The 26,748-nt window shown below is 35.5% G+C and overlaps 3 protein-coding genes across 4 annotated transcripts; 2 read left to right on the top strand and 1 right to left on the bottom strand.

The window, feature by feature from the left end:
* Positions 1-1,690: 1,690 nt before the first annotated feature.
* On the top strand, positions 1,691-4,106 carry LOC131633628 (pyruvate kinase, cytosolic isozyme). The gene is made up of 3 exons (XM_058904325.1): positions 1,691-2,017; positions 2,232-2,693; positions 2,977-4,106. The coding sequence occupies exons 1-3, from the start codon at positions 1,790-1,792 to the stop codon at positions 3,787-3,789; spliced, it is 1,503 nt and encodes a 500-aa protein (XP_058760308.1). The 5' UTR covers positions 1,691-1,789; the 3' UTR covers positions 3,790-4,106.
* Positions 4,107-17,648: 13,542 nt separating this feature from the next.
* On the top strand, positions 17,649-21,510 carry LOC131633627 (pyruvate kinase, cytosolic isozyme-like). Its single transcript, XM_058904324.1, has 3 exons — positions 17,649-17,956; positions 19,641-20,102; positions 20,399-21,510. Exons 1-3 carry the CDS (start codon positions 17,729-17,731, stop codon positions 21,209-21,211), a joined length of 1,503 nt encoding a protein of 500 aa, XP_058760307.1. The 5' UTR covers positions 17,649-17,728; the 3' UTR covers positions 21,212-21,510.
* Positions 21,511-22,106: 596 nt separating this feature from the next.
* On the bottom strand, positions 22,107-26,742 carry LOC131633629 (uncharacterized). 2 transcript variants are annotated; one of them, XM_058904327.1, is made up of 5 exons: positions 26,604-26,742; positions 26,321-26,514; positions 25,209-25,527; positions 23,994-24,086; positions 22,107-22,766 (listed from the first exon to the last, which is right to left on the bottom strand). In XM_058904327.1, exons 1-5 carry the CDS (start codon positions 26,709-26,711, stop codon positions 22,752-22,754), a joined length of 729 nt encoding a protein of 242 aa, XP_058760310.1. In that variant the 5' UTR covers positions 26,712-26,742; the 3' UTR covers positions 22,107-22,751. The 2 variants fall into 2 exon arrangements, with proteins under 2 accessions (XP_058760310.1, XP_058760309.1); XM_058904326.1 differs by having other exon boundaries at positions 22,110-22,766; positions 23,990-24,086.
* Positions 26,743-26,748: the final 6 nt, after the last annotated feature.

Below are 26,748 nucleotides of genomic sequence, written 5' to 3'. Positions count from 1 at the left end.
TAACATTATACAAATCCCCAAACCCAAAACCCATAAATGAAAAACGTGACAACGAAAGAAGCAAAATAGAAGGAACAAATGAAAACCCTAAATCCATAAATGAAAAACGTGAGAGCGAAAGAAGCAAAATAGAAGGAGCGAATGAAAACCCTAAACCCATAAATGGAATTTCACTTACCTCAAACGATATTTCACCTATTCCTTGCTTTTCGATGACGATTGGGGAATATCCATCGTGCCATCCCGTTCGCAGTTCCTTCGATGCTTGAAATAAAATGAAATCATGAATTTATGGATGAAATGGAAACATTCAAGAAATGGATTTAAACGATAATTCACTTACCCAAAAATGGATTTGAACGATAATTCACTTACCCAAAAATACTTTTAGTGCCACCTACACAAAATAGGAAAAGGACTAAAAAACCTAAGAAAAGTTTAATAGAGGGATCAAAAGGTTGAATTATTTTAAAAGGGAAGTAGAACGTTAAAATAATATAAATAAAAAGATTAAAATTGCATTCAAAATAATTTTAACATTCGATAACATGCATATTAATTATTAATGATTTTAACTTAATCAAAATAACCAAATTTAAATCCAAAAAAAAATTTAAGAAAAGATTCAAAATAACTTTAATTTTTTTACAAAAATTTGATTTACAAAAAATATCCCAGTAAAAAATTAAATATTTTCTATAACTTTATAAAAAATATTTTAATTTTTTTGTTATTTAATTTTTTTTAGAATATCTTAAATTATTTTATATATATATATATATATATATATATATATATATATATATATATATATATAAAATTAAAACAAAAGCGCCCAAAGCTAAATTTATTTTTTGATAAACTAAACTTAGTCTAAGATTTAATTAAAAGAAAGTCAGATTCAATTTTAATTGTGTTAGTCCCAATTAAATGATTTGGCATAGAATCGAATCTTCAAAAGCATCTCTATGAAAGGAAAAAGCACGTGACAGACAATTTCAAACAAAAAACCCTGAAAAACAAGTAATATTATTTATTTATTTTTTTTATAAAAGGTAATATTTTTCAAATACAACAAGTATAGTAATTGGGAATATATATATATATATATATATATATATATATATATATATATATATATATATATTGAAAATTTATTTATATTGTCTATCAATCATGACTATGTTAAATATTACGACTATATAAAATAGGATTTAATGGAAATGCACCGACAATGTAAAGCAGTTTTACACTGTCAGTGAATTATAAACCGTTAAATTTTATAAAAATTTGACTTTTTCTTTAAATTAAATATAAAGTATTTAGTTTTAAGGGTTGCGATACACTCACCATGTAAAAAACTTTACACTGACAGTGCAATACCTTTAAGCTCTATAAAATATTAAGTCACACTGATATTTTAATCCCATAGTAATTAATAATTTAAAGATATAAATTAAAATATTAAACATATGTGTTTGGTTTTGTTTTTCTAATTACCACCCACAGTAATTATTTACTCATGTTTTAATCAGTAACACCACTCAATATCGCAATTAGTTTTTTAAAAAACCAGTAACTATAGTTTTTTGTTATAGGAAAATAAATAAATAAAGTTGACCATTCTATTTTAAAAATAATATAGCTAACTAACTCCTGTCTCTATTTAAAACCAAAAACGACTGCGTCACTCTTATTTTCCATCACATTGCTGAATCGAAACGCAGGTCACACATTTTCGTCCCTTTTCGCATCCCTCACACAAACCAACTTTCTTCGTTGATCTCAGATGGCGACGGTGATGGCGGACAAGAAACCGAAAACGAAGATCGTCTGTACCCTCGGTCCCGCATCCAGGTCCGTTCCCATGATCGAGAAGCTTCTCCGAGCAGGCATGAACGTCGCTCGTTTCAACTTCTCCCATGGCTCCTACGATTACCATCAGGAAACCCTAGATAACCTCAGAACCGCCATGGATAATACCGGTATCCTCTGCGCCGTCATGCTCGACACTAAGGTATGGAATAATGACCTAATAATATCGATCTATTAACGGTGTATCCATTATTAAAATTAGATTTAAATTTCTCATTGATAAGATGATTTGTGCATATTGTGTTATTTATCTTGCACTGAATGCTGAATTGGTGTGAAATGAATACAAGGTGTTGCTATTGTTGTTGTATTAATGAAATGAACATGGCATTGTATTTATTTACATTGTTTTGTAGGGGCCGGAGATTCGAACTGGATTTCTCCAGGATGGGAAGCCGGTCCAACTGAAACAAGGTCAGGAAATAACCATTTCGACGGACTATAGCATAAAGGGAGATGAGAATACCATCTGTATGAGCTACAAAAAGCTGGCTCAAGATGTGAAGCCGGGGAGCGTTGTACTCTGCGCTGATGGTACCATATCGTTTAAGGTTTTATCGTGTGATATAAAAGCGGGTTTGGTTAAATGTCGCTGTGAGAACTCTGCTGTTCTTGGTGAGAGGAAGAATGTTAATCTGCCTGGAGTTATAGTGGATCTTCCGACTTTGACTGAGAAAGATAAGGAGGATATTATGGTTTGGGGAGTTCCGAATAACATTGATATGATTGCGCTTTCTTTTGTTCGAAAAGGTTCTGATCTGGTGCAGGTTCGGAAGTTGTTAGGGAAACACGCTAAGAACATACTTCTCATGTCCAAGGTATGGTGTTTTGCGGGTTCCTGATTTTATTTCATAAAAAATGGTTGTTGAGCTGGTTTAAAAACAAATTAAGTTATGAATAAGATATGATATCATAGAGATGCTTATTGCATATACATTAATGTGTGTTATTGAATGTCATCTAACAAAATTTGGGTTGTTCTTTAGAGATTCTGTCTTTTCGGTTCCTACTGATATTTGTTATCTAGTTCTGGTACATATTGTATTTAATTACTTATTTCTGGTTACTTTTTCTCTTTGTTGCTTCAAATGAATATGGCAGGTTGAGAACCAAGAAGGGGTTGCAAACTTTGATGATATCCTTGCAAATTCAGATGCATTTATGGTGGCACGTGGTGACCTCGGAATGGAGATTCCAATCGAGAAGATATTTCTTGCACAGAAAGTTATGATTTATAAGTGCAATATCCAAGGAAAACCTGTTGTTACTGCAACCCAAATGTTGGAGTCAATGATCAAATCTCCCCGTCCAACCAGAGCTGAAGCTACTGATGTTGCCAATGCAGTTCTGGATGGCACAGACTGTGTCATGCTTAGTGGTGAAACTGCTGCTGGAGCTTATCCAGAACTTGCTGTTCGAACTATGGCTAAAATATGTGTTGAAGCTGAGAGTACCATTGATTATGGTGATGTGTTCAAAAGGATAATGGAGCACTCACCAGTACCCATGAGCCCATTGGAGAGTCTTGCTTCTTCTGCGGTTAAAATGGCCAACTCAGCTAAAGCAGCAGTTATATTGGTTTTAACTAGAGGAGGGAGTACTGCAAAATTAGTGGCTAAATACAGGGCAGGCATGCCAATTCTTTCTGTCGTTGTTCCTGAGATTAAGACTGATACCTTTGATTGGTCCTGCAGTGATGAGGCCCCTGCCAGGCATAGCTTGATATTCCGAGGGTTGATTCCAGTACTAAGTGCTGGTTCTGCCAGAGCTTCTCATGCAGAAACAACAGAAGAGGCACTAGACTTCGCCATTCAGTATGCCAAAACAAAGGGTCTATGCAACAACGGGGATTCTGTGGTGGCTCTCCATCGTGTGGGTGTTGCATCGATCATCAAAATCTTGACTGTGAAATGATCTCCCATTAGAAGTTCTTCAGCTGCTTCTGGCAATTTTGATAGTGGGAAAGAAGTCTTTTCATACATTTTTCATTCTTAATTGGATGCAGAACATCAATCAAAACTTTTCTTATTAGGGATGTTCCCTGTTTTATAATTATCCATATGTCACTGTTTCTTAGTCTTGTTATTATTGTCACTGTGGTAAGTGGCAACCGCCTTTCATTTTTGATGCATGAAGCTTTTGTAAAATCTATAATGCAACCGATTTCTGGCTTCTCAGTTTTGGTTTGTTAGTGGTACGTTGTTTGAGTACTAAATGTTTTGATAGAGAAAGTTATGATTGTTTGAGTACTATATGTTTTGATAGAGAAAGTTATGGTTGTTTGAGTACTATATGTTTTGATAGAAAAAGTTATGGTTTTGTGATTGAGTTCTTTGTCATCAATTTGAAATTTGAAGGGTTCTATTATATCTTGTAAATTTGAATAAATTTAAGTAGCATATGCAACAAAAGAATAGTAATAATAAACCCTTTAATTGTTAAAGAGGTAATCATTATTTCAACACCCTAATTTTTAAATAGGAAAAAATTTAGATATAATTTTTTTAAGTGTTATTCATGCTATTTTTTAATAAAAATATGATAAGTGTATAATTTTCTCATCCACATATATAATATATTTTTTTAAATTTTTACTCCTTAAATAATATTTAAATATATTTATCATATTTTCATTAAAAAGTAGTATAAACCATATAAATTTTTTTCTTTTAAATATTAATTAAACATTTCATTTTATATCTATCTCTTTCTCTATTTCATATCAACAATTTATCATATTTATCAAACTACATTTTATTTTATTTTCTCTATTTCAACGTGCATAATTAATTTTCTTAATAAGTTATCTGAATTGCCGTTTACACCATGTCTTAGAAGGGTCCTAGTTGCCATATAGGTGCATTAACTCTGATTTCGATAGATGTCGACACCAAGTGATTCACTTTTGGTTCATGTCTTGGTGATACAATATTTTGATGCTTTGTAAATCAAACTATTATAGTTTCTTTCATTGTGGCAATAGATACAATCTCTATTTTTTTCTCTCCATTTTTTTAATTATAATTTTGTGTTTAAAAACTCACGCAGAGATATGTGACATATAATTAATATTTATTTAATTTTAAATATATAAAATTATAATAATGGAATTCTCAATTTTATTTAAGAAATGGAGATAATCCTTACTCAGACATATAATTAATATTTATTTAATTTTAAATATATAAAATTATAATAATGAAATTCTCAATTTTATTTAAGAAATGGAGATAATCCTTACTCAAACACTGTTGAAGTTAAATTGTAACAACAAATCAAACAATAGAAGCTTGATCAAGTCAAACACATTGATACCGAGTTCTTAGATGGTAATGGAATAAATATGAAGCAATGAATTTTCAATATAAAGCGGACAAACTTGATACTAGAATTTTCTCAAAAAAACATTCTACCAAACTAATTGCATTTTAGATCTTATCATCTTTTTTTCTTTTCATTTCTCTTATTACTCTATACCTCTTTTAATCTAATTTTCTTTCTTTATTATAAAGTCATTTTACTTTGGAGAGAGAAAGAGAAAGTGGAATTAACCGGATAGAGAGAAATGGAGAGAAAAAAAGTTGATAAGATTCAAGTCTGACTAGTTGTTATATAGTGTAAAATGAGTCAAATCCAATCAAACAATGAAATAAGTCACTCTAGAAGTATTAGCTTAGACTGGGCAATACCATGGTCACGCCATAAAAATGCACTTGAGAATGCTCGATTATTAATTCGAGACCGCGTAATTAAGATCATATCATGATTGGTCTACAACTGGCATTCGAGAGAACAGTCTAATTAGAGGGTTGGGTTGTAGAAACCCCAATCCTCCTTTTACAAAGACTAGCTTATAACTGAGGTTTAGGTACACTATTCGTAACCCTAAAAATCTCGTATTCATGGCTCTTACTTAATTGGTTGTCGGAGTATTTGCAAGCACATCATCCCCTTTGTATGGTAGTGTTTACCCAGAAAAAATGGTAAACAAGCGCTAGTTTCCTTTTTAAAGGTTATTTTTGCGGAATCAACTAGAATACTCCAGGACTAATTGCTTTATTTTGTTATATTATGTGTATCTGGTTTGTATTAAATGCAACAGTAACTTTAAAATAAAAGTAAACACTGAAATTAAAGGCTTTAAAGTAAATCAAAGCAATAAAAAAGCAGTAAATGTGCACTGAAAGATGAGATATAACGTAAAATGATTGCATTAATTAAACTGGTACGCATACGTACATTCCAAAGTTGCACTCGTTACTCATTTTTGCACAGAGATTTGAGTTTACTTGTGTTTATGTAGAAAATGCGGACCTCTAACTATTCCTATGGAACTTGCTTAAATAGTAAAAATAAAATAACTACTACTAACGGTCGACTGGTTATCAGTCAACACGTGTCTTCGACATGCAATATCTTCAATTGTGAGACCTCCACGCGTCCTGTAAGAACTGCCAGAAAACTGCTTGAAACTGCCTCTTAACTTCTAATACCTCTCGACTTCCACTTCAATTTCTGCAGCAAAATTCTTAAGTCTTCGCATACTTCTGATCGAACGCTGAAGCCTCTGATCATCTTTCTAGTCGAACAGCTTCGACTACTAAGCATTACTTAGTCGAACCACTTCGACCCAAATGGCAATGTAATTATTTAATTGAGGCCCAATTACCAATTTAGGGCCTTTTTACCAGATTGAGGCCCAATTACCAATTTTGAGCCCCAGTTGCCCATTTGTTGGTAAGTCGAAAACCTAGGGTAACAAATTGCCCCCCAAGCGACTTCTTTCGATTGACTTTAGGAAAGAGAAAAGATGGCGTTTCAGTTCTTTCTTGGGTTTCGACTTTTGTTAATTCCCATTACGCCATGATTACATTTCATGTTCCCAGGCACTAATTATTACCTAAACACTAGGTTAGTGGGCTATAACTGCTCCCAACTTGCTTGTGTCAGTTTCCAAGATATTTAATACGACCTTTGATTTTCTAACTTCCTTTCCCACGTTTGTCTTGCTGAAGTAACTACATATTCTTTATATATATAGGCTCATTCCTTCCATTTCCTTTTGCATTTCCCTACGCACAACATCTTAAACATTTTCATCCTTCAATCTTTGTCTTCACACCATGGCACAACCTTTAACAAATGCCAACATAAGATCCTGCATCAAGAAGGAATTTAAACTTTCTGAAGAAGAGTTTGATGCGAACCACATCAATGTTCGTGCTCTTTATGCTAGTCAGGGACTTGAATTTTATCCTGAAATTTTAGATGGTAACATCTATCCCTGCATGCTGATTGAATTCTGGAGATTTGCATCTTTGCGCATAGATCCAGAAGGGAGGACTACTATAACCTCTAACATTCGAGGGGCTCATGTTATCATCACTCTCTCAACAATCTCTGATTTGTTGAAATGCAGCAATACCGGTGAAACTTTTGATGACAATATTTTCGACATGAACACTTCTAATATGTTAAGGGACCTCATGGACAATGATCCCTTTTGTGCCAAAGTAATCAAAATTTGGCACCAACTTTTGGTGGGCAACTTTCGTCCACGCAACCATGATGAAAATAGCATCATGGTGGAAGACTTGGAATTCATTTCCCGTGCCCTTCAGGGGAAGAAAATCAACTTTCCTCTATTGATTTTTAAGCAACTTGTGGAGGTTGTCTCTTTGACTGCCTCCCGTCAAGGAATGGTGACTCATCTTCCTTATGGAAGATTTTTATCCTACCTATTTCTCAAGCAAGGTGTGGTGAGGAAAATGCGTAAGACTGAACGCATGGATATGTTCGAAGCCGAAAGTCTGCCTCTATTATCCTTGGAAGACATCGACCGAAGAGTTAACTAATATTGGATATTTTAGTGGCTTTGGGTTTTTGTTTTGTTTTGTAATGACTGCGCATTTTATGAAGGAACTTTTTGTAATGACTGGCCAAGTTTTGGCCATTTAATATAATCTCTTATTCCTTTGATCCATGGGCAGAATAACTTTCCATACATAATTACCTACCATGAATGTCTTCTCTTTGATTTTCTTGTTGTAAGCCTTCGCCACTTTTTCTTTTTGTCTTATTAACCTATCCAACGCTATTAGCTTTTCTTCGTATAATTCTACTAATTCATCTAACATCATATTCCAGTATTCGTCAGACGAGAGACTATTTTGTCGTTGAATTCTTGTCGACTGTAGATGAATCTCTGCAGGCAATACAGCATCATACCCAAAAGTCAAACGAAATGGGGTAGTATTTATTGCTTCCTTTGGTGACGTCCGACAAGCCCAAAGGATTTGGTCGAGCGTTTGATGCCAATTTCTTGGCTTTTTCCCCACATGCTTCTTTATCAAATTTATAATAACTTTATTAGCAGCCTCGACTTGACCATTAGCCTGAGCATAATACGGAGTGGATGTTAGCAATTTAAATCCTGTCTCTGCTGCAAAAGCTTGCATCTTTCGACCAACAAAAACTGATCCTTGATCAGTAGTAATAGTTTCTGGAATCCCATATCTATAGATAATGTGTTTTTGTATGAAACTAATCACTGCTTCTTGATCAGCATTAATTAGTGGGATTGCCTCTATCCATTTAGTAAAATAATCTATTCCTACTAAAATGAATCTTTGTTGCTTAGAAGATGCAGGTTTGATTTCTCCTATTAAATCCAAAGCCCATCCTCTAAAAGGCCAAGGTTTGACAATGGCATGCAATCCACTGGCTGGAACATGTTGAATGCCTGAAAATTTCTGGCACTCTTGGCATCCTCTTGCATATTCAATACAATCTTTTAACATTGTTGGCCAATATAAACCTTGTCTAAACAACAACCACTTCATCTTATGGCCTGATGGATGAGCTCCACAAACACCACTATGAACTTCTGACACAGCCAAATATGCTTCAGCTTCACTTAAGCATTTCAACAATACACCCTCGACTGTTTTCTTGTATAAATCATTTCCTAATATCACATAGTTTAGAGCTCTATATTTAATCTTTCGATCAGTTCCTCCGACTGGATTATTTAGGTATTGGACCAATGGGTTTCTCCAATCAGCATCAGTCATATTATCGATGGCAAAAATTTCCAAGGCATACAAATCTTTACTTTCAACTTTACTTTCAACATTATCACCTACCCCCTCAAATTTTGACGTCGACAATTGACCTAACTGGTCTAATACTTCATGGGTTTCTTTATTCTTGATCTCGACCATATCTTCTAACTTGTCTTTAGAAACTCTATACCCAGAAGCAATTTGTGCCAATTCATTGGCAATGCAATTGTTAGATCTTGGTACATGCAAGATCTCAACATGTTCGAATTTTTCTAATAAGCGTATCACAATTGCATAATACATTATTAGATATTCTTTGATGCATTTATACTCTTTTTTGATTTGTCGAATTATTAGCTCAGAATCACCTCGAATCTCAACTCGTTTTGCCCCTAAATCTATTAGGGCCTTCAAACTAGTTATCAAGGCTTCATATTCGACCTCATTGTTAGAGCATACTTCTTTCATTTTATAATGGAACTTTGTTGGAAGTCCTTTGGGAGAAATAATCAAGATTCCAATGCCTGATCCATTTTTGTGACTAGAACCGTCAAAAAACAGTTTCCAGTTAGTTCGTTCGACTTGATTTACAGACAATTCGACTAACCCATGGTCGACTATAAAATCAGCCACAACTTGTCCTTTCATAGATTTTAAAGTGACATATGTCAAGGAAAATTCAGTTAGCGCTAAGGCCCACTTACCAATTCGACTATGCAAAATTGGTTTAGACAACATATGTTTAATAATATCAAAATGAGAAGACACATACACATCAACAGGCTTTATATATTACTTAAGTTTGTTACATGAGAAATACAAGCATAAGCATAATTTTTCAATATCATTATACCTAGTTTCAGCATCTACTAGGGTTGGACTTAGATAATATATGGCTCTTTCGACGCCATTATCATCTTCTTGGGCCAACATACTCCCAATTGTCGAGCCTGATGCAGCTATGTATAACTTCATACTTTTTGTCCTATTGGGGGGTAACAAAATAGGAGGCTTAGTTAAATAAGCTTTTATTTGGTCGAATGCCTGTTGATGTTCTTGTTCCCATTTGAATTGATCTTGGTTCTTGAGTTTCACAAGTGGTGAAAATATCTTCGTTTTGCCACTTAGATTTGAGATGAATCTCCTCAAGAAATTAATCTTCCCCAACAATGACTGGAGTTGTTTCTTTGTTTCTGGCGCCTTTAGCTCCAAGATTGCTTTCGTCTTATTTTGGTTTATCTCAATGCCTTTCTTGTGAACCACGAAGCCTAGGAAATCCCCTGCATGTACACCAAAAGCACATTTTAAAGGGTTCATTTTGAGTCCATATTTCCTCATACGTTCAAAAGATTGTTGAAGATGGTCTAAGTGACCATTTTCAGAGTTAGATTTTATTACAATATCATCAATATAAACCTGCATAAACTTGTCAATAAAATCTGGAAACATGGAATTCATGGCTCGTTGGTATGTAGCTCCAACATTTTTTAAACCAAAAGGCATTACCACCCATTCATAAGTTCCTAAAGCACCTGGGCATCGAAACGCCGTCTTAGGTACATCTTCGTCAGCTATAAAAATTTGGTTATAACCTGAATATCCATCCAATAAACTGAGATATTCAAATCCGGCTGCAAAGTCGACTAACATTTCAGCAACTGGCATGGGATATTCATCTTTAGGAGTAGCCTTATTTAAATCTCTGAAATCTATGCATACACGAAGGCTACCATTTTTCTTTATGACAGGCACTATATTAGCTAACCATTCGACATACCTCGCAGTTCGAATAAACTTGCTTTTCAGCAATCTTTCAATTTCTATTTTGATTTTTTCCATAACCTCTGGCGCAAATCTTCTAGGAAGCTGCTTGATAGGTTTCTTCCCTGGGTTTAGTGGTAGTCGATGTTCCACCACATGTCGACTTAAACCAGGCATTTCATTGTAATCCCATGCAAAACAATCTTTGTATTCTTTCAAAAGTCGAATCAACTTGGTCTTTAGGTCACTTGTAAGCCTTGTACTTACATAAGTAGGCCTTTTAATGACTCCATCACCTAAGTCAATTTCCTCAAGAGGATCTTGAGCTTGCATCCTTTTTACCGATCCTGATGGATCCATTTCGAAACCTAAAGGTTCGTCATCGTATATCCCGTCAAGTCGTTCGACTTGGTGATCAACTTCTTGATCGTTTTCATTTTTTACTATCATGGCCTCAATCGTCATATTTTTCTCTAGTTCGGCTTCTAAAGCCGCTTTTTCTTTGTTTTCGGCCAAATAGGCCGTTATTCGAGCCAGGTATTCTGACTCAGTGGTCATCGTCTTTGATTGTTATCCTCTGCTCTGGAGGACTTTCATGGTTCAATGGTTCATTAGGATCTTCTTTATTCCAAATGAAACCATAATTTGGGTCTAAGTTCAGATACTTAGACACACTTTCATCAGAAGGATATACATCTTCTGCTTTGTAGCAAGGAGCTACATTTGCCAAATGCTGGTCGAAGTGTCTGCGACCACTTTCAGTTTTGTAATAACTTTGGTCGGCTTCAATATTCTCCACTATACCATCTGACCTCCAAATGGCCACACGCTGATGTAAGGTGGAAGGAACTGCCCCAATACCATGGATCCATTCTCGACCCAACAGCAGTTTAAAATTTGCCTGCGATGCAATCACCATGAAGACGGTTGACCTGACAGACGAACCAACAGCTAGTTTTACTTGAATTACTCCAAGTATTCCACTTGTCTTGCCCTTATAATTTGACAGTACCATATTATGGGGTCTTAAGTATTTATCAGACTTTCCAACTTTCTGAAGTGAAGAATAGGGCATTAAGTTTACAACAGCCCCACCATCGACAAACACTTTGTTTATTGGAACACCATCCACTTTCGCCCTTATGAATAAAGGCTTCAAATGATACATCATTCCTCGACCTGGCCTCTCGAACACAGCCTTTTGCTCTTCTACCACCCCTTTTCCCATTACATAGTAACAGACAGGTGTTTCTTCCACATTCTCGTCAGGAAGAAAATCATCTTCATTCTCAGATACCTCAGATACTCTGTCGAACTCTGCTGGAAGTACAGAGACAATTCCACAGTCGATTAGCAACTCATCTGACTCTATGTCAAAGTTGTCGTCGACCTCTTCGTATGACAGTGGAGAATATTCAGGCTCTTTCCCCGTATTGAGAGCCGGAGCATCATCATCAACTAGTTCTTTGATGAGCTTCTTTCCTAGGATCATCCCAGCAGCTAATCTTTCATTTGCTATTTTAGCCTGTTCTTCAGTCAACTTCCTGTGAAAAGGTTTTGACTGGTAGTGAGAAAATCCTGCCTGCACCATTTTCGAACCTTCTTGTCCATTCTTGTGGCTTCTTTGGTAACGTCTCCACTGCGTTCGAGTCATGGGGTTCTTTCCTTTGTAGTTTGGAGATATGTAATCTTTTCTTTTAGATCCACTATCAGTCCAAGAACCTTAAGCATTGGTTCCATCGCCTTGAATCTGCCATTCTGGACGTTTACCTCTGAAGTTAATGGGTTTCACCCATTTGTCTTCAGGGACATCCGTCTTGGGACGGAAAGTCCTTGGTTTTTCAAACATCTTCCTGTATTCTCCAGCCCTTCGACCACTGTTTTCTCCCGTATACATGAATTGACGATTCTTGCCTCGACGAGGGTCGAACCTCACTTTGTTTTGCAGCATCGACATTGAAAACAGCATCACACCTTGGGCATAATCCAACTTGGGAGTTGTTATTGTGGCATCTCTCAAGGAATTTCAAAAGACTTTCTTTTGGTTCAGGATAAACCATGTTCAAAACTTTGCCATCAGTAGCGCCGTTTTGCTTTCTAACGAAACCATCAGTAGTCTCGACCATCATCACATCAGCAAGCTCAGTATAGTGAGCCTCTTCGACTTGCAAAGGATCAGTATCAACTTGCATTGATGACTTTGGCTTTTCTCCAAACTGTAACCTTCCTTCTTTCAAAGCTTTTTGCACTAAATCCCTGAAAAGGACACATTGAGAAGTTTTATGACCCAAGAAATTATGAAATTTACAAAATCCTTTTTTTTTCTTTTGTTCAAGAGGAGGATTTTTAAGTCCCGGGGGTACTATGATTTGCCCATCAGAAACCAACAAATCAAATATTTCATCACATTTTGTTATATCAAATGAATACGTTTTACTAGAAAATTTTTCATTCTTACTTTCAACCAGATTTTTATCTTTTGAAGGTTTAAGCAATTTACAGATATATGGTGGCCCTGGCTTTAATTCAGCCACGTTGACCTCTCCCTCTTCGTATTCACTGTTGCTATTAGAGTCGAACTCACTTGTAGTAACATAAGCTATTTTTTCTTTCTTATGATATTTACTAGCTATGGCTTTTTCAGCTTTTAGCCTTTCGACCTGGCGTACTCTATCTGCCAGTTGTGCCATATCTCTCAAATGTTGGGTGTCTAATTTCTTCCATATGGAATAATCTAACCCACCTGCAGCCATTTCGACTAACTCATGTTCAGGAATTTGTGTAAAACATCTAGCTTTCAGTAACCTAAAATGGTTTAGATAGTCATCGACTGGTTCTGTACCCTTTCGTCTAACTCCAGCTAATTCTTTCAAGCTGATTTTCGACTGTCCCATATAAAATTGTTCATGAAACAATCGTTCTAATTGGTTCCATGAGAACAAAGATTGGGGAGATAAGGTCGTGAACCAAGTAAATGCATTTTTCGTTAAAGAACTTGGAAAATACTTCATCTTTAGATTTTCATTGTTCGCTATTTCTCCAGCCTCTGTCTAGAACCTAGCAATATGTTCGACCGTCGACTCGCCAGTCTCACCAACAAATTTGGTGAATTTTGGGACTTTCCACCCCCTAGGCAATTCTGTTTGCCTTACATATTCTGACAACGGGGAAACGAAATTTGGTCTATGCAAACCTACATTTATTCCATTCTGAACTAAAATTTGTTCAACTACATTAGAGATATTATTGTGTCCAATATTGACATCTTGCTGGATGTTCCTAAGAACCTGGTCAGCATCTTGATGCCTTTGTACTATTCTAGGGATCTCTGGCCCAATTTGATCTCCTTGTCCTATAGGTTCGACCCCTCTCACATTCGACCCTTGAGTAGTCGAAAGGTTTGGTTGTGGGGGCGCTCCAAAGAAATCTGCAATTCTGGCCATTTGTCCCGCCAATATTTCATAACTTTGATTCGTGTTATTTATCATGGGAGTAAAAACAGTTCCCATTTGTTGAGTAAGGGCATTCACCATTTCATGATTACTTTCGTCCATTTGTTGTCGAATTGACAACATTGACGTAGTACTTAAAGATGGCAAAACCTGGTGATTATATCCTATGCCTATAGGTCGACCCCCTGGATTTGATGTGCTTGTAGCCATCATGCTGTCAGAATATAATGAAGGATTTGTATGCAAACCTTGCATCATAGACGTGGGCATTCCAAACTGAGGGTTAAAACCTGGTGGAGGCATCATTCCATGAAACGGCGGTCGTAATGGATTCAACGGTGACCGTACATTCGTTGGTGATGATACCATTATTGCTGCCGTCGATCCACCAGTATTTGTTGTTCCCACTGGGGATGAATCTGCGGCATTTTGCGGTGTTGCTCCGGTTAGAACACCTCCTTGATTTCCAGAAAGATCAGAATTATTTGTATTAACTTCAGCCATGTTAGTTAATTTCCGACCACTTCTTAATATCATACATAACTATTGTACTAACAAATATAAAACAAACAGCAATTGACGGGTCCCACTGGGCGTGCCAATTTGTTTACCCAGAAAAAATGGTAAACAAGCGCTAGTTTCCTTTTTAAAGGTTACTTTTGCGGAATCAACTAGAATACTCTAGGACTAATTGCTTTATTTTGTTATATTATGTGTATCTGGTTTGTATTAAATGCAACAGTAACTTTAAAATAAAAGTAAACACTGAAATTAAAGGCTTTAAAGTAAATCAAAGCAATAAAAAAGCAGTAAATGTGCACTGAAAGATGAGATATAACGTAAAATGATTGCATTAATTAAACTGGTACGCATACGTACATTCCAAAGTTGCACTCGTTACTCATTTTTGCACAGAGATTTGAGTTTACTTGTGTTTATGTAGAAAATGCGGACCTCTAACTATTCCTATGGAACTTGCTTAAATAGTAAAAATAAAATAACTACTACTAACGGTCGACTGGTTATCAGTCAACACGTGTCTTCGACATGCAATATCTTCAATTGTGAGACCTCCATGCGTCCTGTAAGAACTGCCAGAAAACTGCTTGAAACTGCCTCTTAACTTCTAATACCTCTCGACTTCCACTTCAATTTCTGCAGCAAAATTCTTAAGTCTTCGCATACTTCTGATCGAACGCTGAAGCCTCTGATCATCTTTCTAGTCGAACAGCTTCGACTACTAAGCATTACTTAGTCGAACCACTTCGACCCAAATGGCAATGTAATTATTTAATTGAGGCCCAATTACCAATTTAGGGCCTTTTTACCAGATTGAGGCCCAATTACCAATTTTGAGCCCCAGTTGCCCATTTGTTGGTAAGTCGAAAACCAAGGGTAACAGGTAGTCAATATCCTCAACCACTTATCTCTCCCATAGATTGTGTATCTAAGTCTAGTAAGGATTAGTGGATACATTTGCGGGTAATGAACTAAACAATTTTATCACTCTTTTGCTCTAAGATCCATGGCCAACACGAGACAAGGCTGACACATTGAGACCACCATTATCATAAACCCATATCTTAATCAAGTCAACGACATAACCACTTGCGATCATCATCTGCCATAACACCTTTGAATCATCCACAAAATTAAGTGGTTCTTTTATGCATTTTAGGAATTCTAAAGGTTTCTCTTTCTACAAGAAGGCAAGAGACAATCCTCCCCTTTTAAAACCTCTTGGATGCGTTTTAATAACAATTCTAGGTCATTGTCGCCTAAGGCGAGTGTTTAAGTCACATTGAGAATGGAAAACATGAACTTCAATGGCTTCTAATTAAGAAACATGACACACACCAACATGCGACAACATATCACAAATAGGTGGCATTCTCCATTCCAGCTCACAATTCTAGGTCCTCACCATCGTTACATGCCTACATTTCCTAGACCTATATCTAAGAGGAAATGAAGGAATGGTCATGATAGGCTAAATCCACAAAAGATCACTCACCGGATCCAGGAGGAGACATGGTCATTAAAATAAAGGTCATAAAATACCCCTCCTTCGAAAGTGATTTTTCGTCCCCATGACATCGTTGCTACAATTAATATTCCTCTTTCGAGAGATCCTAGATTGAGGGAGAACTTCATTGGCTTCACACTTTTACCAATCGGATAAACAAGTATCCAGTTACAAAGTCTCTTCAAAAATCCTTGTGAGAATAAGGAGTAATGGGTAAGTAAGAATGAATTGAATCATACATTTTTCTTGACGTGAGACACCTTATATATGAAAGTTGGTTCATATTATCATATATCTATGATTCACGACTTAAAATGTGAAAGACCGTTGGAGGATATCGAGCGGTTGTCAGAAATCTTTAGCCTAGATTAAATGTGGAATCTTGCAAACTACACATTCTTCATTTTAACGGAATGATCTTGAACTAATGATTTGACTTTTTTTAATTAAGCCTTGGGCGGACTTAAAACATATTTCTTACTAGAAGGAGAGGTTGGGGATTGGTTTCCAGTATAGAGATGACAATTTGGCCCATCCCTAGTGGGTATCCACAAAAATACCCACAATAGATAGGGTAAAAACCCACATAAATGGGTACGGACATGGTCTCAGATAATTACCCACTTAAATAAGTGGGTATGAGTGCGGGTATGAGACAGCTTAGTACCTAACATGTCCCATACCCACATAATATATATTTATATATTTTAATTTATATTATTATATTAAAATAAATGTCTATCAATTTTCAAAAATACATCAATGTTAAATCATTACATATGTAACACAAGTATTCATTTATTTCATAATTTAACAATAATTTTTTTGAGAATATTTAAATATTATTAAAAATTTAAAATAATATAATATTTTATAATTAATATATTTATTTTTTATTAAAAATGCGAATAACAGATACATCCATGGATACTTACATATCTCGAGGTCACGAATATGGGTGCTAAAGTTGTTACCCAAACAAAAATAAACTCAAATACTGAAATTTATTTCAACTGCAAGCATGAAGATCAGTACTATAGTATCTTACCTATAGCCTGTCATTGCCTTCTCTATTTCAGTACAATAATTGAGAGATGGTAATATTATAATTGTAAGCGGTGATAATGCATTATTAGATTAAAAATCAATAAAATCCAAAAATCTTAAAACATTATTTTAAAATTGAAACGTGTGGAGCATCTACTGCATTCCACGCTAGCCATTATCTTATTATAAATATAAATAAATCAATGATAACTTTAACAATGATGCAAATTATATGTATAAATAAATAAATAAATAAAACAAAAAATAGTAAACATATTTTAAAAAATTAACACAAGATATTTCTTTTTTAAAAAAATGACAGTTAATGTACCATGGTTGATTCCTGGTCAAGAAAAGATACTTTGGTTGAAAACACGTAGTTGGCGTGAGACTCTCTTATAGAATATAAAAACCATTTCTATTCTATTCTATTTCTATCTGAGAGTCAAAGAAAGCCGTAACAAAACTCAACAAAGGCAAAACAAGAAATTCTCCGATCTACGATGTCGACGGTTGTAGCAGAAACCAAACCCAAAACCAAGATCGTGTGCACGCTCGGACCTGCATCTAGGTCTGTTCCGATGGTTGAGAAGCTTTTGCGAGCAGGTATGAACGTCGCTCGCTTCAACTTCTCCCATGGCTCCCACGAGTACCATCAGGAAACCCTAGATAATCTTAGAGCCGCCATGGAGAACACCGGTATTCTCTGCGCCGTCATGCTCGACACCAAGGCACGATACTTACTTCTATTTTATTTATTATACATCTTGAGTTTCCTTTGATAACCGTTAATGTTTCTGATTTCAATAGAGTAAGATAATGAACTTAAGATAGTTGCTACTTGATCTCTAGACATGTTTGGATAAGATCAAATTTAAGCTGTTAATAGTGACCTTACAAACCGTACATGGCTGAACGATAAGATTAGGTCTTGACTTGTATAAAAAGATAAAATAAAGTCAAATTGTTTGCATATAAGCTATAAGCTGTTTTTATAAGCTATCTTCCGGAGTTTATGGAAATAAGCCGAAAATAGCTTATAGACGTGTTTTAATTTGTTTCTTATACTTTTCTAAACAGTCTAACAAGATTGTGTGAGATCTATAGACAGAGTTATCAATCCCCGGGAATAGCGGCGTGGGCGTGGAGCGGTGGTCTCGGGTTGAGATAGTGGCTGCTTTTTGGATTGGAGCGGATCCAGGAGCGGGGCGTTTCCCTGTCCGGAGTGGATTTCAGTCCACTGTCTGTTTTGAGTGCGAAAAACCATATTTATCTTTAAAAGAAATAAACGCTGGAAGAATTTTTCTGGTATGTCGCCCAGTTTGCCCTGACTTAGAAATCAAAGGATTCGTCTTCTCACTTCCTCACGCGTTTTCCCTCGGTTCTCATCACTTCCACCCTTAACTTAGAAAACTCTCTTTCGTCTTCTCACTCGCCGATCCCTCTATGTTCTTCTTTCTTTTTTCTTTACTCTTCTCATCGTCCTCTATTTTTTCTCTTCTTTGCTTTTCTTTACCCTTCATACTGTCTTCTTCTGATTTTCAAAATTTTTAAAGTAATAATAATTTAATAACTCTATTCCTATGTTTTCTTATTTTATTTGTAGACAATGACTGCATCTTCTTCTATGTTTGTTTTAATTCTAATATAAGATATGATCTTTTCAATTTGATTAATACTTGTTGAATTTGATTAAGACTTTCTTATTAAGCCTTGTGCTTTGATATTTGATTAATGAATCTTTTATGGTGTTGTGTTATTCATATAGTTTTTTCATTAAAAATATGTTTTATAGTTATTATTCATATAATTAGTCCGAAAAATAATCAAGTAGTGTTTATCCCGCTATTTGCTCTGCTTCACTATTTGGGATTGATAACTCTGCTTATTTATTAAAGCTCAAATAAGTCAATTCTAATAGATTTAAATGGTTGTAAATCTATTACTGCTCTATGCCATACTACTAGTAATACTAGAGCATCTCAAATTCCTGGTTGTTACTAAATTTTTAATCTTAAAGTGAAGAATCTATTTTTGATGATCATTTGTCATTTTAGGGAGAGGAGATGAATGCCACATATTAGAATTCATTGTAGAAGATGTAGGGTGACTTGTGGGACTCGTTTGAAATTCTTAAATAGGTGTATTGATGGAGTGGAAATTTTTTAAGGTTCTTATAACTGATCTAGTATAGTAGGGCTCATAAAGATGAAGTTAAAGAACAATTTAATAGTGCTCACCATTGGAGGTGTTATAAGTTTCTAATCAAATAAAAAGTGAAAAGAAATAATCTTCTTTTCAATCACATGGATAACTAGTATTAAATTCAAGTAAAAGACGCATCAATGCTCTATATTTAAGTTCCTTCATCGTGTACCTTTCTTTTTATGTATTTACTTACTTACACTCCTGCAGGGGCCTGAGATTCGAACTGGATTTCTCAAGGATGGCAAGCCTATCCAACTGAAACTAGGCCATGAGATAACTATTTCAACTGACTATAGCTTAAAGGGTGATGAGAATACGATCAGTATGAGCTACAAAAAGTTGGCTCATGATGTGAAGCCCGGGAGTGTCATACTCTGCGCAGATGGAACCATATCATTTACAGTTTTATCATGTGACAAAGAACAGGGTTTGGTTCAATGCCGTTGTGAGAATTCTGCTGTTCTAGGAGAGAGAAAGAATGTTAATCTGCCTGGAGTTGTAGTGGATCTCCCAACTTTGACTGAGAAAGACAAGGAAGATATAATGGTTTGGGGAGTTCCCAATAAAATCGACATGATTGCGCTTTCTTTCGTTCGAAAAGGTTCTGATCTGGTGCAAGTTCGGAAGTTGCTAGGAAAACATGCTAAGAACATTCTTCTCATGTCAAAGGTATGTCAATATGGTATATTAAGGATTTCTGGTTTTATTTCATGGAAATGATATGTGATTTTTGATTAGTTTAAAAATGTTTTTAAGAGTTCTGAAATATACATGATCACATGATATCATAGATATGTTTATTGCAACTGCATTGATGTATGCTATTGGACGTCATCTAACAATATTTTGGATGCTCTTAAAAGAAAACTATATTTTGAGTTCATACTGATACTTGCTATCTCGGGTGCGTCTTATGTTTAACAACTAGTTACTTTTTTTCTGTTAATTCAAAATGAATATGGCAGGTTGAAAACCAAGAAGGGGTTGCAAACTTCGATGATATCCTTGCAAATTCAGATGCATTTATGGTGGCACGAGGTGACCTTGGAATGGAAATTCCAATAGAGAAGATCTTTCTCGCACAGAAAGTGATGATTTATAAGTGCAATATCCAAGGAAAGCCGGTTGTTACTGCAACCCAGATGTTGGAATCAATGATCAAATCTCCCAGGCCAACCAGAGCTGAAGCTACTGATGTTGCCAATGCAGTTCTGGATGGAACAGACTGTGTGATGCTTAGTGGTGAGACAGCTGCTGGAGCTTATCCAGAACTTGCTGTTCGAACTATGGCTAAAATATGTGTTGAAGCTGAAAGCACCCTTGACTATGGAGACGTATTTAAAAGGATAATGCAGCACTCACCAGTGCCTATGAGTCCATTAGAGAGTCTAGCTTCTTCTGCTGTTAGAACAGCCAACTCAGCTAGAGCAGCTCTCATATTGGTTTTAACTCGAGGAGGGACTACTGCAAAGTTGGTGGCTAAATACCGGCCAGGCACACCAATTCTTTCTGTCGTCGTTCCCGAGCTTACGACTGATACCTTTGATTGGTCATGCAGTGATGAGTCCCCTGCAAGACATAGTTTGATATTCCGAGGATTGATTCCAATACTAAGTGCAGCCTCTGCTAGAGCTTCTCATGCTGAAACAACAGAAGATGCAATAGAATTTGCCCTTCAATGTGCCAAGACAAAGGGGCTCTGTGTTAACGGGGATTCTGTTGTGGTTCTGCATCGTGTGGGCACTGCATCAATCATCAAAATCTTGACCGTGAAATGATCCCACAAAATTAAGTATTTATCTGTTTTTTGGCAACATATTTTTATGATGGGAAATAATGAACTCATATATTATACCATCTCCAATCTACGTTGGATGCAAACCATCAATTAGATGCTGTTATTGGGGTTTCCCCTATTTTACACGTCTCTGCATATCCCCGTATCCTTATTATTGTTGAGACAAGTTATGAACTCTTCATTTTTGAGATCATGTATGAATCTTTTGGTACTAATACGGCCAGCTTTTGGCTTTTGCTTATTTTGCCGAATTAATGCAATTTACGTCTTGATTCCGAAGTGTATGATTATTTTGCCGAATTAATGATTATGTTTATGGTTTCATGTTTAATTATGTTTATGGTTTCTGGTAAATTTCCGGCATTTTAGAGAATAAATTGAAATATTTTCATATATATTTTACAATCCTACCGGCATTTTAGAGAATAAATTGAAATATTTTCATATATATTTTACAATCCTATAGTTACGAAACGAATTTCCTGCATTTTAGAAAATAAATTGAAATATTTTCATATATGTTTTACAATCCTATAGTTATGTAACGTTAACACCGCCTGAAAGTGAAAGCAAGCTAGCTCGTCAACTTGGATCGTCAGCTTCAAACAAAAAGTGCCAACGCTTGTTTTCTTTGTTTTCCGGCATAGCCTAAAGCCTAAAAGTGAGCGCCTGCTTTGCCCTTTTCATAAGCAACGAATAGTGCTTGATATTTGAGTGCTTAACTTCTTTGATGAAAGACTTAAGCCTTAATAATAATAGAAAATGTGTGAATCAAGTAGTGACCTAGGTGATGACTACTAAAACAACCACTGCTTATGCAATACTGTCAAATATCAAATCTCTGTTGAAACTTAATCCGACATGAAATATTAAGTTAAAGGACTTTGAATTTGTCAGTGCAGATTTTACCCTTATTTTTATTTTATCCTCAAAATCAATGTTTGTATTGACTAGTAAATGTAACATATTCAAAATTACTACGCTTGCTATTCAATTCAATATGAACACTAACTGATTTCATAGCACCTTTAATATCCATATATATCCTCATGGTATAGTTCTAAAAAATGAAAAAATGAAAAAAAGCCCCCCTCTTGACTATGGATTCACTAACTAGACTCCTAAAATTACTGCAGAAAAAAAAGGCAAGAAAAACCCCGGAACAAATTCTAGGCATATTTTCCACCTACATGCAGCATTCCAAACTGCTTGCTCGTATGCAGATCTGTCAAAAACGTATATATTGGTTTCTTAAGCTCAACTTTGGACATATTAGATAGGCAGTGGTCATCAAATATTTTGGAGTTTCCACATATTGGATTGAAGGAAAGACCTTGGATGTCATTTTCGTCGTAGAATGCACCAGTGGCATGCCTATCTTTTGTGCCAAAACATTTACAATGAGAAGTTTGTCAACAGATGCCTATGATACAATACCCACTCCCAAGCTGCTGCATATCAATACAGAAGTGAAAGTAATGCATTTCGGTCTCTATTTTAAGCAAGTTCCATCTTGTGATTTATACATTCTCTTCCTGCAAGGATAAAAACACACAAGTTACCAACTAGACAGCTCTGATTTGGGTGGGTAAAAATGTCGGTAGATGACTGGACATGCCATCAACTTTTAAGTAAGAAACAAATGTGAGAAATACGAAGGGATGATCTTATTCTATTGAAACTGTATTTATACACAATAGATATACGGTACCAGCAAACAACACTACAAAGAATGGCATAGTGCAATCTTGCACATCGAATAATTTCAGAGGTCATTCCATTTATATTATCCTCATTTAGTTAACTTTTTTTTCTTCCAATTTCATGCTTCGTCATTCTTGATTGAGTGAACAAGAACTTAAGGGGCAGACACCTAACCAAATCTAATCATAGTCTGACACCAGTCTCGATAGGAATCATGTCTAAAATAATGAAGTCAAGGATAGGCTATTAACTATTCTGAAGAGCAATATCAGGGTCAAGGTAGAAGTAACAGGAAACCAAGGTGATGGTAAATTGCAATGTCCTCGGGACCAGGCTTGCACCAGTCAGCAGTCATACTGATTGTTGAAAATTAATAAAACAAAAAAATGAAGTAAAGACAATCATAGGATTACTAAGAGAGTACTCTAGGAAAAGACATCTGAAAGCCTTGGCAAGTTGGCAGTGAGTTGTTATTAATGCACATAAGATTACTAGGAAAACTAGAACATAAACGTAAACATAACTCCCCATCAAAAAGACCATATAAAGAAGACAATTGACTAATTTTGCCTTAAATCAACTTTCAATTGAAGGAAATCACTTAAGCCCTTAAAAATATGACCTAGAATCCAATATGTGGAAACTCCAAAATAAACTAGAACACAAGAAAAGTCGTTGGAATAAAAGCATAACTGAAAGTATAAGTTGTTTCACAATTTACACATAGCCGGTCCCTGCTAGGCATGATAAAATTGCACTTAGTAAACTTTTCTTCTTAAAGTATATCAGAGTATAACCCCGAACACGCTATGATTACGACAAACATCTAAAGTAACGACAGTTTAAGTTTTTTTTTTTTTATAAAAACAGCATAAATGAATAACATGTCACAGTTGACATCCATCAGTGTCATTCAGTAGAGTGTGTAATAGATCAAAATTCTCAGTAAATTTTTTATATGAGATCAGGGTAAAAGAGGTTCTAGGCAAAGTAATAGATTGACAGTACTGCAAAAATTGAGTAGACTACAAAAGGGTATGTAGTAAGAAAATACCTACATCCACAGCCTGAAAAGATCTCTCGGTGGATATCTTCTGAGAAATTCCAGTGGCTGATGTTGACCCATTCTGGGCATTGTCATGATAGGGCGTCTAGAAACAACCAAACAAATGAAATAGATAAAGCCGAATGAAGTTTATCAGAACAGTAAGAAAATGAATAAAATATTAAATTAAATAACTATAATGAAGGTTCCTAGAAAAAAATTACGAGAGATATCAAACCCTTTATGTGGGAAACCTAAAACTGTTGGAAGGAGTTGGGTGCTCCTTTCAGTCCCTTTGAAACATGATACCTATAAGCAGAGCGCTCCTCGCGGCATCAAGAAAAAAGTGTGAAACTTCATCACTTGATTGCATAACATGTGACTAACAAGCTGGGGAATGAGTAAAAATTGATTGGTTTGACAAATCAGGCAAAACTTTTATCCTTTTTTGGAATAGGTGTAATTCAAATCCCAATGATGAGAACTAGAAACCTAAGGGTCACCGTAAAACTTAATGTCCTCGATAAAGCTTTTTTTACTTCCTTGTCCTTGTCATCAATGTATTTCCAATAAAACTTACAGGGTTTTCAAAAGAGGTAGAGTGGTAACTACAGGTTATACAGGACTCTATTACCAGTTTCATCTATCTTTATTCATTTACCCAGTAGAGAAGATCCATAACCATACACTTCTTAACCAAAACTCGCTTCTAGGTTAGTTTTCCACAACTTACCTCAGGACCAAGAATAACTCCTATACAGTTATTTTCTTATTATTAGAGAAAACAATATTAATACTTTTGAAAAGTCTGCTGTGTCCCTGTTGGCACTTTATTGACCACTGGATTTTGCAACAAGATTTAATCCAATACTGAATATAACTGCCAACAAGTTAGGGTACTGATACATTTGAGATACCAGAGCTGAAAATTTTGCCTCCCTGTAGAGTGGTCCGGTCTATATAGCACGACAGTTCCGATGGAAGGCGTGTCTGGTGTGTGACGCCTGTCAGTGTCCGACACCAATAAATGTGATTACGTTCAATTAATTAATTTCTTCAAATTTTTACCAGTGTCAACATGTTAGTGTCATGTCTAGTATACACGTCTATGTCAGTACCTTATAGGTTACAGGTAAAATTGCAAAGTGTAGCGCCTAACAATACCAACCGGAAATTAATCACTGAAGCAAACATAAACATATATAGTTATATGATAAAATTAGTCTACCCCGCATGTAGATTTGTTTTCTTGATTATCTTCAAACAGGGATGAGTAGTATGCCGGATCATATATAGAGCCGCCAAGTATCTCATTGGAATTTGAGCATTGCCTCGCTACTGCAGGTGTCGCAGGACTCAAAAAACTACTTCGTAAGTCATAGTCTGCTGCTCGAGAAGCTGTGTCCATGTAGGATGCACCCAGCCTATAAATTTGAATCCATAACAATGAGGATGATAGCCTCACTATAAAGCCAACAATTTGCATAGCCAAGGTAAGTTTCACAGAAAATATAAAAAACTTTGCATAACCGTCTGAAGAAATATTCCTGCAAACACACATAATGATTTTCATCAGATAAGAATCAAAATACAGTCATGACCATTTCTTTGATTCATACAAATATAGAAAATTGTTTATGTGAACATTCTATACTCTGTTCACTCTATAAAATTGGTTCATAAGAGCACATATTCTATATTCTGTTCACTCTATACTACAGTTACTTCATATTGATAAAAAGTCCTGGGGTGCAAAAAACATTGGCAGTGATGTGGCTAGAGTGCATTATGAAGATAAAGAAAATCCACCAATCACGAATAACCAAAGAACATCTTGCCATTGATGATCAAAGGATACTAGGAATAATGGTTATCAAATTATCGTGCAACCATACCACATCATTGGCATATGCTAACAGCAAAACTTGTTGAGATACTCAGCAACACTGATATTACACAACAATTTTTTATTTTTTTTTACTTTTGAACTTGAAATTGCTTTTCTAAGGGCATAGTATAGGCTAAAATAGAAAATAGTAACAAAGCAGCTATTTTCAACGCCATGGAGTTGTGCTTATATTTGAAATTTCGACTCTAATATACACACCAAACAAGATAACTGGAACTGGGAAGTTCAATTCTGTTTTCAAGCGTGTTTCCAATAATCCATTCATACAATCAACAGAAATGCCACTGTCATCTCTAACCCATAGCACAATATGAAATGCATATACATGGCAATCAAATTCTTGAACAATTGCTCTTAATTATAGTCTATATTACAACAAGTTCAAGAACATCAGCATAAAAAATAAAAGAAACGAAAAACAAACAACTCACCAAATTTCGCGAGTGAAGAGAATGAACCAAGAAATATCCAGCAATATAGAGCAAAAGAGAAGGAAAGCATAGGTACGTCCAAGACTCTGACTACTACTCTCAATCGCAACCAACGCAAACAACGAAATCGCAAGATTTATAAGCGACACACCATTGTACGATGCTCCCAAGGATCCCAATAACGCGCAACCAATCTTGCATTTTTCAATACACACATTCATATCATCAAATTACATACAAAAACGTTCTTGATTGAGGGAAAACGAAGGTAAAACAAAACTACCTGAATGTAAATGAGGATAACAGCGAAAGACTGAAGGCTATCGTAATCGCGAATCCATGGCTGTACACGATCTCTGAAATTGAAACAGAATGAACCACAAAGCATCATAAAAATTGAATGCGGAAGATGAAAATCAATCGGAATC

The sequence above is a fragment of the Vicia villosa genome, unplaced genomic scaffold (assembly GCF_029867415.1).
Source record: "Vicia villosa cultivar HV-30 ecotype Madison, WI unplaced genomic scaffold, Vvil1.0 ctg.001151F_1_1_2_unsc, whole genome shotgun sequence".
NCBI classification, from domain to species: Eukaryota; Viridiplantae; Streptophyta; class Magnoliopsida; order Fabales; family Fabaceae; genus Vicia; species Vicia villosa.
The sequence above is the reverse complement of the archived record's forward strand: the minus strand, read 5'-3'. Positions and strand labels throughout refer to the sequence as shown.